This window comes from Marmota monax, unplaced genomic scaffold, assembly GCF_021218885.2.
Source record: "Marmota monax isolate L192 unplaced genomic scaffold, Marmota_monax_Labrador192_F-V1.1 WCK01_AAM20220418_F8-fsc00004, whole genome shotgun sequence".
NCBI lineage: Eukaryota > Metazoa > Chordata > Mammalia > Rodentia > Sciuridae > Marmota > Marmota monax.
In genome coordinates, this window is record NW_026692881.1 from 27,962,450 (window position 1) to 27,975,473 (window position 13,024).

Here is a 13,024-nt window from a genome sequence, read left to right on the forward strand (position 1 = left end):
GGAACTTTCTAGAACCTTGTGATGAACTCTCTCCGAGTGATAACTGAAAGGAAAGTGACCACAACACTCGGAGCGACCAAGAGATCTTTTTGCAGAAGTGCAACAGAGGAGAAAAGAGAGAAAGAGAAGAGAGAGAGAGAGAGAGAAAGAAAGAGAGAGCAAAAGCAAGAGCAAGAGAGAGCAAGAGAGCAAGAGAGAGAGGGGCCCATCAGGAGGGAGTTTTTATAGCCCAAATCTAACAGGGCCTCTGGTCTGCAAGCTGCCTTGTTGGCACAAAGGGGGGTTGAGTGTTCAGCCTTGAGTGGGGGCTGAATGTTCAGCTTTGACGCAAACAGGTGATAAAGGACCAGACAGAAGGAGGTTTGAGTGCGTGGGCCATCCTGCAGCTAACATTTGTTCAGCCTGCCCTGCAGATAACATAGTTCAGCCTGTTCTGCACCTAACAATAACGACTCAGGCCCCTTGAAGCAGCACACCCATCGCCCCCTGTCCTCACAGCCCTGTCGCCCTCTCCGAGGTCCTGAGGACTGCTACGTTGGTGACGGCTACTCCTACCGCGGGAGTGTGAGCAGGACAGTCAACCAGCACCCCTGCCTCTACTGGAACTCCCACCTCCTGCTGCAGGAGAATTACAACATGTTCATGGAGGAGGCAGAGGCCCATGGGATTGGGGAGCACAACTTCTGTAGGTAAAGAGCACCACGGTCTCTGGGCCCAGTCTTGGTTGCCTGATTTGGAAACAGATCCTGAGACAGACTGGACGTCTTCTAGGGAGGTTTCCCACTCAGCAAAGTGCTGGGCACCTCCCTGTCCCTCTTGGGGCTGCTCCCTTCCTGAAGCTGTCTTCGTGGGGCCTCCTGGCTGGCTGTTCTCAGAGGATCTTGCCTGGGATCCAGAGGTTCGGGCTGAAGAATTCCCTTTCTGGTCCCTGGGATTTCCGTACCCCGAGCTCTGCTAACCCGTCAGAGGGTGTTGAGAGCCACAGCCGAAGGGGCCCCAGCAAACTTCCAGCTGCCAGCAAACTTCCAGCTGCCAGCAAACTTCTAGCTGCCAACTGATTGGCTCCTCTGTGGTGATGCTCATTGGGCTGTTTCCCCGCCCTTTCAGACCACTGAGCTGTTCATTGGGGGACTTTTTTTGGCTCCGCCCACGTGACCCAGCCAATCGGCCTCAAGAGCAGAAGGAGTGTGGGAGGTTGAGAGGCTTGGGGGAAGCCGGTGGTGGCAGTTGGGCTCTGAGGGTTTTTCCTGAGGAGCTGTGTGGTTTGGTGTGTGTGTTCTAAAAATAAAGTTCGTTTCTTTTGACAAGTGGCTCCTGAATTGTGCCCAGCCAGACTGCAGCATTTGGTGGCCCGTACGGGGGTGTTGAGGGCCTCCCAGCATATGGAGGTGGCGCTGTTGGTTGGACACTTACGCCCTCTGGTGATAGAAAGGTGTTAGTAGCAGTCTCCTGTTGTAACTTTCCTCCTGATGGCTTTTTCTGCTCTAAACTTCCTTCCTCTGTCTGACTAGCTCGAAAGACCTTCTCTTTTACTTGAATCTTTTCCTCTTTCTGACTAACTTGAGAGACCTTCTCTTTTACTTGAATCAATATGTCTTCTCCTTCCTCTACCATTGTCTGAACTGAAGGCTTTGGACTAAGCAAACAAGATACCAACGCCCACAATGTCAATGTGCCAACTGGCAGAGTTCCTGGGCTTTTCTTTTCTATTCTTTTTAAATCTTCACCATGATGGTTCCATTGTGATATATTCAACAACTCCTCCTTAAAAAGCCATGGGCTACATTTTTGTATTGTATCAACGTGTGCCCTGACTGCTCTTGATTTTACTGGGATGCCTCCTTCCTCTAACAATTTACTTAACACTCTTTCGGTTTGTTTTTTACTAATTTCTGATCCCATATTTCTACTATAATACAACCCAACAAGATGACGCCAAACAAAACCGAGACAGAATGAAATAAAAATGGAACCACACAAAATCATTATATCAGCCTTTCTATCCTCCTGAAATGTCCATCCGTCCTTTCTCCCTATCTGTTCCTCAGACGCAAATAGTTTTTCCTCAGATGTGAGCGGTTTTTCTTCCGTCTCACTCATCTCCAGGGACAGGCAACTTAAAACAAAAGTGAAACAAAACAAAAGAAGAATCTTAAAATGGCTACCCATCCTCTCGCCCTGCCCTCAGGGGCGAGCAGTTTACCTTATCACTTACCCTCAGTCATTCCCCATGCGGCCTACCAAATGCCGCAGTCTGGCTGGGCACAATTCAGGAGCCACTTGTCAAAAGAAACGAACTTTATTTTTAGAACACACACACCAAACCACACAGCTCCTCAGGAAAACCTTCAGAGCCCAACTGCCACCACCGGCTTCCCACAAGCCTCTCCATCTCCCCCACTCCTCCTGCTCTTGAGGCCGATTGGCTGGGTCACGTGGGCGGAGCCAAAAAAAGTCCCCCAATGAGCAGCTCCGTGGTCTGAAAGGGCGGGGAAATAGCCCAATGAGCATCACCGCAGAGGAGCCAATCAGTTGGCAGCTAGAAGTTTGCTGGGGCCGCTGTGAGCCAATCATCAGCTGGCAGCTGGAAGTTTGCTGGCAGCTGGAAGTTTGCTGGGGCCCCTTCGGCTGTGGCTCTCAACAAGAGGGTTCAAATGGAGAGTTGTCCCAGGGGAAGCTCAGAGCTGATCCCAAGGGCTTTGGAGGAGGTTGAGGTCTTCAAGCCTTGACTCTGAGTTACTTTTTTAAATTTTTACCTTAGAAACCCAGATGGAGACAAAAAGCCGTGGTGTTTCATTAAGGTCAACAGTGAGAAGGTGAAGTGGGAGTATTGCGACGTTCTGGCTTGCTCAGCCTCAGGTAAGCAGGGCTGTCCCAAGGCCCATAGGGTGGGAGGAGACGGTCCTGGCACCCGGTTCCAGCCAACCCTGTTCCCCCTCCACACCTCTTTGCCAACCCCGCCTTCCACCTACCCACCCTCAGCAACCCTTGGATTCTCCACAAGCTGGACACTCTCCCACCCAGGCCAGGTGTCCAACCTCCAGCCTGTGATTCTGGACTCTGGGTTGCTACACTCAGCGGCTAGGTTTTGATCACTTGCCATGTTCCAGGTGCCAGGCCAGGCCTGGGGTCTATGATAGTGATTAGTTTCTGCTGGCCCCCCGCCTCTGAGGAAGCACGTGGTCTGAATTCCAGCTCCAGGGCTCCTGCCAGCCTCCCCAGGCCCATCAAAAACTGCACCACATCCAGAACATGTGCTCTCCTACCCTGACCAGCAGGGGTTCCTCCTGACCACAGTCACACCTGTGCCTGGCTCTCAGGGTCACCTCTGGTAGAACACTTCATCCCATATCTGCTCTTGGCCATTTCCAACCATTCTTTGAGAACCAACTCAAGTGCACCCTCCTCCAAGAAGTCCTCCGTGATCTCCTGAATGGCGCGCTCTCTCCTTCCCTACGCACCCTCAGGACCATTCATGCAGCATTTACCACTGTCCCTCTGCGTCCCAGTTGTCTGTGCAAACATCTTATCTCCCTATTCTACATCATCTGGACATTGCCCCTCTGCACTGAACAAGGCTCCAAAATACAGTGTGTGTTCATTAGCAAAGAGCTCAGCAATGGGTTTATATATCTGCACACACTTCCGTGTGTGTGTGCGTGTAGATCCCAGGAGCAACTCACTTTGAAATGGGAAGGAAAGCGATGTGTTCGATGCTATTTCTATGGTAGACTTGTGTTATGTGAATCGAGATGCAGAGGCTGAGTCGAGTGATTTGTTTTCTTGCATCCTGCAGACATTGCCAACCTAGAGGGGGGCCCCGCAGAGCCCCCAGCCAAGCTGCCCGGGTTTGCCTCCTGTGGGAGGACCGAGATAGCGGACAGGAAGGTCAAGCGGATCTACGGCGGCTTCAAGAGCACTGCGGGCAAGCACCCGTGGCAGGTGTCCCTGCAGACCACTCTGCCACTGACCACCTCCATGCCCCAAGGCCACTACTGTGGGGGTGCGCTGATCCACCCCTGCTGGGTGCTCACCGCTGCCCACTGCACTGAGTAGGTGTCTCTGGGAGCAAGGACCAGGTGACTTGTTGGCAGGGGGGTTTCCCTTTCCCACTGGAGTGGCAGCTTGGCGGGATTAGGGACAAATGCTTCAGAGGCAAAGAGTGGCTCTTAGGACTAGAGAGAAAACAGCCACCGCGTGGTCAGTGCCGGCCATGGGCGTCGCATGCATCGTACTCTATTTGATCCTCAAAACCATCTATAGGAAGACAAGTCAAGGGAGGCTGGGGATTCCTCTCTGTTTTATTAATTGTGGTGTCCTCGGTGCCTACAGCAGGGTTTGTACACAGAGAGCGCTTGGTGAATACCTGGAGGTGAAGGGTATTTTTTTTATTCCTCTTTTCAAAATGGAGTCATGTGGAAAGAAAGTGGGTAGATGGGGAGTGAACTGGCATCTATCTCCTGAGCTGTGCAGTCCTGCCCTGGACAGAGAAAGATAACCCACTCCATTGTCCGATGCCAGTATCAATGAGCCTCCAGGGTCAGGTGTCCTTGGCCAGGTCTCCTGTGTGCTTCCAGAAGGAAGTGACTTCTGGGAGCTCAAGAGCTGCCCCCTCCTCCAAAGGCCCCAAGTTCATGGTCAGGGCTGGTCCCACAAATTCCAGTTTTGGGGGGGACCTTGAGGGCTTCCGGTCTATGCTGTCATTAAATGGTTTATTATGGGATTCTGGGAGGTGCCTCCCAAGAGAGGCCAGACAAGTGACCATTAGTACCTACCAATGAATGTCAGCAGATGTGTTCACAACCCCGATGGCTGTCCTGCAGCCACGCCCAGGGAGAAGGGGAAGTCTCCCGGAAAGATGGATAAAAATGACAACATGGGTTTGGAGTTTGCGTCCATTAATAAAGAAATCCCCTCACGGTGTCACATATTTGGAACCCACAGTAGGGTCCTGTGCGGATGACAGGTGAGGATGCTGAGGCTGTTGGTCGGGAGTCTGCTGAAGGTCACCCAGCACCCCAGAGCAGAGCTGGGGTGTGGCTTCCAGGTCCCATGGCCCAGGACAATCTCCCCATCATCTAATTTTCCCTTCCAGCATAAAAGTCAGACATCTAAAAGTCGTGCTAGGGGACCAGGACCTGAAGACGACAGAGTTCCACGAGCAGACCTTCAGGGTGGAGAAGATGTTCAAGTACAGCCACTATAATGAGAGAGACGAGATTCCCCACAACGACATTGGCAAGTCTCCTCTGTTGCCAATCTCCTGGGGTCTCGTCCTGGGTGGGTTTCTCCACTGATGGAGAGCTGAGGTTTGGTCCTTGATCATTTTGGTCCCCTGTGGGTCCTATAAGGTAGAGAAATTATTTCAGAGCTTTTTAGATCTTAAGAGTATGTGTTTGTGATCTTAATAAATGGGCGACAGGTCTTAAGTTGAGTGGAAGAGATACAAGGGCATTGTGTTGTGGAAAGCACTCAACCTTGAACCCCAGGTCCCCTGCTTACTGGGAGCTGGTCCCCTCCCTGAACCTCAGTTTCCTCTTCTATAAAATGTGGGCACTGTTGTACAACTCTTAACTTCCTACGCTTAGTGACACGATGAACCAGTGGCCGTACCTGGCACCTGGTAGGTGTTCATGAGCAGACACAGCCTGCTTTTTAAAGTGGGTTAGAAGTGGTTTCAAACTCAATTATGATCCTTGATATTATTCTCAGTGTGTGTTGCTACTCCTAGGTGTAAACTTAAAAGGTGAAATGACTGAGGAAGAATTTTTTCAGGCCCAGGGTGTGGGAGGGCTTTGTCATGACCACCTTTCACACCAAGCTGAAGCTGATGCTTCTCAGGCAGAGATGACGTGGCCTGAGCTTCCTCCTCTGTCTCCACCCAGCTCTGCTCAAGTTAAAGCCCATCGATGGTCATTGTGCTGTGGAATCCAAATACGTGAAGACTGTCTGTTTGCCTGATGATCCTTTTCCCTCTGGGACCGAGTGCCACATCTCTGGCTGGGGTGTGACAGAAACGGGTGAGTCTGGCATGCATTCTCCTGAGACTCAGGAGAGCCACATCAACCAGAGAGAAAAGGGCCAGCCTCACGTGTCCTTCTGAACTTGAAACAATTGGTTTAAGGTGCATTATCAAAAGGAAGAATCGACCTTGTCATCCCAGATCTAGCTAAATCTCACCATCAGCAAGGAACCTTCCCTGACTTTCCCTGATCTCTGTGTCCATCCCTGGTCCTGCCCCTAGATGCCTGGCTTCTCTCTCGCCTTGATCCTGAACCTGGATGACCTCTCTCCTTCCCTTGGCAGAGCAGAAAGCACATGGACTGTGGTGTCAGACGGGCTTGTGGTGGATTCTTGTCTTTGTTGCTTGAATAACTCAGTTTTATCTATTTATTTATTTTTATGCTTTAATTTTTATTTATTTCAAAATATTTTAAAAATTTTTTTGGTACATCTTCTTTGGCCCATAGAACATTGGGGTTTTTAAAATTTTTTATACATGACAGTAGAATCTATTTTAACTAATTACAACTCGGTTTTAATCTCCCAATAATCACACTTATCTCCAAGGCCTGGAATCTGCTCATAGCCAGATTAGATCCTCAGATACAAAGAAATTCAAAGGGGGAAGTTCAAGTTGTCCCCCAAACACTCTCTCCCAATCTCATTCTTAACAATGGAAAGCAAGAATCATTTTAAATCGGTTTGTATTCATGAAGAAAGTGAAATGTAATATGCAGATTTGTAGAAGGCTTTTGGGAAAGGAGATTTCTGACCAAATGGACTTAGGGTCAGCCAGAAAACTTTTTGTGTCCATTTTCATTGCAATCCACCTAAGCCTGTCCTCCTCTCCTGTGCTCAATGTGATCGGGTGGGTATAATGTTGTCTTAGGGATCTTATGGGGCCTTTCTTTGTCTTGAATAGTCCTCTAAGACTGCATGTTCAAAATCAATGACATGTTTTAGCTGATTTCACTACTTTAGGGGATCTCTGGGAAGCAGGTAATTTAATGCACGGGGATACATCTGTGCCTTCATCCTTGCATCCTGAATACACTACATGCCAGCCCTTCCGTTAGAGATAGGAAATTTAAGAATGGTACCACACCGTCCCTGCTCTCCCAGACCTCGCGGTGCCGTTGGAGAGACGGGAGGGCACCAGCGATGCCCCTTGGCTGCTGTCAGGCAGCTCGGCTCTGTACAGGTGGGGAGGCTGAAGGGAAGGGAGTTCGGGGCCTCTCCACCATCTCCTGGAATCCTCCTTCTCTCCTGAGCCGAGGGCTGATGGCCTTCTCCTTACTCCTGCGGCTTCTGGTGTGGTGGGTGCCCCCAGGTCCCCGAGGTAGCGACTCTTGTCCCTGTCCCCCAGGAGAAGGGTCCCGACAGCTGCTGGATGCCAAGGTCAAGCTGATCTCCAACACTGTGTGCAACTCCCGCCGTCTCTACGACCGCACCATCGACGACAGTATGATCTGTGCAGGGAACCTTCAGAAACCCGGGCAGGACACCTGCCAGGTCAGAGACTCCAGTGGCACTCAGGGGACAGGCTGGCAGGAATCACGCTGGGCACAGAGGCCCCCTAGAGCTCTGTGAGGGGAGCCAGGGTCAGAGGGCCACCTGCCACAAAGTGGAGGCCCAGGCAGGGGACCTGTCTCCCCTGGTGCATCTGAATCTACATCCAGCCAGACGAGTGGGCGTAATGGCCACAGCAGGCCTGCAGGGTCTAATGTAACTCTCACAGCCTTCTGGTGCAGGGGTGTCATCCTCACCACCTCACGGCTGCTTAAAGAAGTTACCTTGGCCGAGAGACAGAGAGAGAGACAGAGAGACAGACAGAGAGACAGAGGTGGGGGTAATTGATTTAGTCCTGAAAAGTAAGCGGTTCCAGGGCCACAATTAACCTAGGACCTGATGACATTCTTCCTGCTCCAGACTTTTGGGAGTCCCAAGCTGCTAGGTCTGTGGGGACAGCTGGAGAGGAAAGGGTGCTGAAGAGACCTCAGGTTCCCAAGTCAAAGCCCCCTCCCGGCAGCCCCTCTCCCTGCAAGTCCCATATCACACATGACGTCCTCCCCAGATTCCCAGGAACACCTCAATTTAGGGTTCTCTGTCCATAGTCCTTAGAAGCCACCCCACTGTCCTGGAAAACCCAGCATGGCCACATTCAAATCCTGTCTCTTAGAGCATCCCTACAAAGGAACCCAGCAATGACTTGCCAGCCTCGAGCCCACTGGGGACGGGAAACTGAGGTTTCTTTCTCCAGAGCTTGTGGCTCTCCTGCTACCCTGTGCCTTTACGAGGAAGCCATGATTTCCACCTGCTCAGGCAGGGGCAAAGGCAGGTGGGTGCAATATTCACTGAGCCTTTGGAAGGTGAGTAAGAAAGGCAGTTGCTCAGTTCTCTAGACAATGCGAGGGCTTTGGAAACCAAAGTCATGGGTTTCAAACCCGGTTTAGTCTCATGTCATGTGACCCTTCTCAGTCACCAAAGTAATTCTCCAATCTCAGATGCCTGAAGGGACTAATGTGTCCCTCAGATGGTAAGGTGGCAGCTCCGGTTAAGAGAGAGCAGTCACTGCTTAAACCCTGTTAGTGAAAGCAGGAGTGACTGGGAGGAGCCCGCGTCCCCCCCCCCACCCCCCACCCCACCCCCTGTCTCCTCCCCACCCTCCCCCTCACCACTTCCTCCAGGCCCATTCTATGTACTTTACAAAGAATCCTCACAAGAGCCCTTGGGAGGGGTGTCTGTTGCCATCCACAGATTAGAATTGAGAAACTGAGGCCCCGTTTATCAAATGGTTCGGAACCCAGAGGACCCAACCCCACAGCCCAGGTTGAACCGTGGGCTAGGCCATGCTGCCTCGGAGTCCCTGCCCTCCCCCAGTTGTAGGTCTGTCCAAACAGGGCTCATCCCCTTGGTCACTGCCAGAGGAAGTAGAAAGCCCCTGAGAACTGGCAGTGATCACATCCAGAGGACCAGGAGCAGGAGGTGGGAGAGAGGTGGGGGCGTCTCTGATGTCTTCTGGCCCAGGAGACTGAACTCCGCCTGCTCTCCCCCTCAGGGTGACTCTGGAGGCCCTCTGACCTGTGAGAAGGATGGCACCTACTACGTCTACGGGATCGTGAGCTGGGGACTAGAATGTGGGAAGAAACCAGGCGTCTACACCCAAGTCACCAAGTTCCTGAATTGGATCAAAACCACCATCCACAGTGAGACAGGCTTCTAAGATGCTGTCCTCAGGACCCCAGAACCCCTCTGCACCAAGGGGCCCTCCTGGGCAGTCAAGGACATTGCTGGAGCCTCCAGGAGGCCACAGCCAGAGTGTCCAGGCTCTGAGCAGAGATAACTGCCATCCAGGCTGGACCTGGTGGGACCAGTACCATCTCACGAGGCTCCCAGGAATGACGGCATCAACGTCAAACAACCGTGCCCTCTAGAAAATCAGCATTCACAGAGTCTGCCTTCACCGGGGACATCTGCAAATGCGAGACTGCAGGATGCCCAGCGCCAGGGGCAGTCACCTGGACTCTCCTCATTCCAAACACTGAGGCACTCAACACAACCAGCCACCCTCCTGGGGCGGGAGACGACCAAAAAAATACAACCTCCTCCGTTTGGTTTCAGAATTGTTATTTTAATAAAGGCAGCTCTGGGGATGGGCTGGTGTGCTGTGTTTCACAGCTTGCCCAAACCGAAGCCATCTTGGGCACGGATGTGTCTGGCAAGCAGACTTCCTCTGTGGCGTCTCTCTCGAGAATGGGGGGTGGGCTGCCTGCTCACATCCACAGAGCCTTTTTCCTTTTGACGTGCAGAATCTCAGTGGCATCTGGGTTCACCTCCCCCCTCGGGTGACCTCCAGCCTCCACCACCTCCGGCTCCCCCTGCAGAAACCAAACATACTTCCCTCAGTTGAAAGGAAGCCCCTGCCCTGCTCCCACAAGACGTACCAAGATGCCCCCGGAGCCTTGAACATGCTCACCCTCCCCTCCCCCACCCTGCCCAAGAAAAGTGATCCTCAAGGCAAGGACGAGAAAGCAGCAGAGCCCATCTCTCATTTAGCCGTGGAATCTTTCTTCTGAACAAAGTAGGGTTCAAAACGCAGACTGTTGTAGCCAGAGAGTCCCTGACCCTTCCCGCGCCTGTAACGAGCAAGCAGTCAACGCAGCCCGGGCTGCCCTGGCCCGGGATTGATGTCGCCCTGGTAGGTTTGCCTCTGCAGAACTAATGGCTGCGACTTCAGAGAAAACCCTGCAGGAAGTTTAACCCACATGTCATCCGCCCGGTCATCTCAGACCCAGGAAATTAGGCGCCTCGCTCGAGCTGTGTTTCACACTTCTTTAGCGCCAGCTGACCTTTGGCCAAAAATAAACTTTGAAAAGAAACAATGAGTTTGTCTTTCCCATGGTCTTGCAAGACGGGGGGCAGGGTTTACTGGCTACTCACATAAGCCCCCGGGAGACCCAGGCCCCTCATGTTGGCCAGTTCTGCAGCCCGCCGAGCCATTTCCACTTTGTAGGAGCCGGGAGGGGTCCAGCCGACACCCCTAGTCAGGTTCAAGTCTGATTTGTACTTGACCTTGGGGGAAGGAAGAAGCAGGAGGAACAAGTCAGCAGGGTTTGGGGTTCTTGGACCACCTGGCAGATAGGATTTTTTTTTAAAAGGAAGCCAGAAGAAGCCGAATACGTAGTTGTCAGGAAAGCCAGGATGAGAGGAGTGGAGTCGTGTTAAGCAGGGGCTCCCTGCATGGGGACCTTGAGCTGGCCAGCTGCAGCTTCCCTCATCTGCCCACTGAAGCAATGAGGGTGAGGAGGATCTGGGGCCTGCTCTAACTCACTAACTTAACTTTCCTCCTCTGAACTTTAGTTTCTTCCCAGGGAAAGTGCAAGAGTTGGGTAGGATGACTACTAGGACCCACTGGAGGTAGTATAGTGATCGACCAAGAGCTTGGGCTGTCACATCAAGCCAAAGGTGGGTCACATCCCAGGTCTGCCACTTAATTGCTGTGTGATCTTGAGTAGGTTATTTAACCTCTCTGAATCTGGAGTTCCTGATCTATAAAATGAAGCAGTCCTGGGGTTGAGGACAACGGGACACAATGCTGGAAGAGCATTTGGCACAGAGCCTGGCCCCCAGGAGAGATTTGAGAAATGGCAATTACTGTTCTAGTCCTCCTGGTACGAAAGTGTCTCAGACAGCCTGGCTCGCCCCAGAAGGGAACATGGGACCTGTGAAGGTACTCACGTCACTCTGCAGCTGGTGGGCCTTCTGCGCGTGCTTCAGGCCCAGCTGCTCGGGGTCGCACGTGGGCTGGGGCAGGGGCTGCCGGTAATGCACGTCGCTGGCCAACTGCTGGCTCCTCTTGGCCTGGAGGAAGCCAGGCTGGTCTGTGCGGCTGTGGAACTGGGACCGACTCTTGGCAAAGTCCTTCTTGTACTCATTGTCACTCTGGAGCCTGCCGACGTTCAGGAAATGCTTCATCCTCGGGTCATCGTTGATGCTGCGGTAGCCAATCTGCAGGCCCCGGTCCCGCAGGAAGGCCTCTCTATACCGGAACTGCAAGTCAGAAGAGCAGAGGGTCACGAGCCTACCTCCCCTCCAGGGCCAGACTCCAGGGAGCCCACATGATTCTCAGCCGGAAGCACCACAGTGGCTAGAAACAGGCTTTGGATTCAAGTAGACCTACCTCTGTGGCCCTGGATCATTGGCTGGGCCTCTCTCAGCCTCAGTTTCCCTATCTGATAAAATGGAAGGATGACTCTCCACCCCATGGGATGCTGAGAGGATTCAATGAGATGGGGGTGGGGCTTCAAGTCCAGCACCAATTCAAGCCCACCGATGGTGGCTCTTGATACTTCCTTTGATCCCTAGTACCAGACCTAGTCAGGTACTTCTCAAATCATTTATGGTGAGGAACCTGTTTCATTTTGTGTTGTTAAATTTCTACTCCGTCAAAGACCCATGTGCGGTTGGACCACGTGCTCTTGATAATACCCAGATTGGCCGTTACCCTGTTGAGTGAGAAGAGTCCACCAATCAACCACACGCTTTGCTGTCTCATTGTCTGTTGCTAAGAACGTTTCTGATCACCAGCTCTTGATTTATGTACTTATCTCATGGTGGACTGGCAAGCAGCTGGCTGTGGGGTGAGCCTGTGCCTCCTGTCTAGTTACTGAAGCTCTCCTCTTCACTAATTATGGCAGCTGGGTTTTGAACATCTGCCATGAGCCAGACACTGTAAGCCATTTCATTTCCATCCCTACATCAGTCCTAGAAGACAAGTACTAAATCTCCATTTCGTAGACGTAGAAGTTTGAGTTCAGAGAATATCAGCAACTTGCTGAAGAAAGCAGCCAAATCCTAAGTGGCTGAGCCAGGATTTGAACTCAAGCCAATGTAGGGCACAGGCCCAAAGGCTTTCTCCTCTCCACATGCACTTCGGCTGAAAGAGGTCCCTTCCCTGCACACCAACCAATCACATGTTCTCTGACCTCCAGATGCTCATCCGTCCACTCTTAGGATTGCCACTCTTAAGAGAGGGAGTAGGAAGGCAACCCTCCCCACCCCAAATTTCTGGCTAAGATCCTAGAAATCAGGCCCTGATTTTTCATTCCTTTGAAATCCACGTTCAGGTTTGATGTGGAGAGAGGGGCACTCGTGATAGTCCTGGTGCCTGTCCTGTGCTTTTCAGCAGAGCAGGGGAAACCAAGCAACCCTCTCAACAATGCAGAGCGCGCAGGGTCTTACGTCGCTGGCGATCTCCCTGGATGCCCGAGCAGTCTGGAACGGGATGGCGTCCAGCCTGAAGTCGTAGCCGCCAGCGCGGGTCTGCTCCCAGGAGTTTCTGTAGACTTTCTAGATGGGGAAAGGAAAAGCGTGGGTAAGCAGGGGCGACTCCATTGTCGCCGTGTAATGATTCTCAGCAAGAGGAGTTCCCAAAAATGGTTCCCATGGCCCCCTTGCATCCTGGGGACTCCCCAGCTCTGGGATCACTGGGGCTGGCCATGAAGGCCTTCAGCTCTAAGCC

General features: G+C 52.3%; 2 protein-coding genes across 7 annotated transcripts in view; one reads left to right on the plus strand and one right to left on the minus strand.

Moving 5' to 3' along the window:
- Positions 1–10,385, plus strand: part of Habp2 (hyaluronan binding protein 2) — a 33,118-nt gene extending 22,733 nt beyond the window's left edge. For both annotated transcript variants that reach the window (XM_046449868.2, XM_046449867.2), the window contains 7 exons: positions 518–689; positions 2,762–2,859; positions 3,797–4,052; positions 5,096–5,238; positions 5,886–6,020; positions 7,370–7,515; positions 9,062–10,385. In XM_046449868.2, coding sequence (XP_046305824.1) covers positions 518–689; positions 2,762–2,859; positions 3,797–4,052; positions 5,096–5,238; positions 5,886–6,020; positions 7,370–7,515; positions 9,062–9,226 — 1,115 coding nt within the window. In that variant the 3' untranslated portion in view covers positions 9,227–10,385. The remainder of the gene's footprint in view (positions 1–517; positions 690–2,761; positions 2,860–3,796; positions 4,053–5,095; positions 5,239–5,885; positions 6,021–7,369; positions 7,516–9,061) is intronic.
- The window catches only part of Nrap (nebulin related anchoring protein), a 70,800-nt gene continuing 67,389 nt past the window's right edge, over positions 9,614–13,024 (minus strand). For all 5 annotated transcript variants that reach the window (XM_058581318.1, XM_058581319.1, XM_058581316.1 and 2 more), the window contains 4 exons: positions 12,745–12,852; positions 11,242–11,553; positions 10,444–10,575; positions 9,614–9,881 (listed from right to left, as the gene is read on the minus strand). In XM_058581318.1, the coding sequence (XP_058437301.1) occupies positions 9,777–9,881; positions 10,444–10,575; positions 11,242–11,553; positions 12,745–12,852 (657 nt within the window). In that variant the 3' untranslated portion in view covers positions 9,614–9,776. The remainder of the gene's footprint in view (positions 9,882–10,443; positions 10,576–11,241; positions 11,554–12,744; positions 12,853–13,024) is intronic.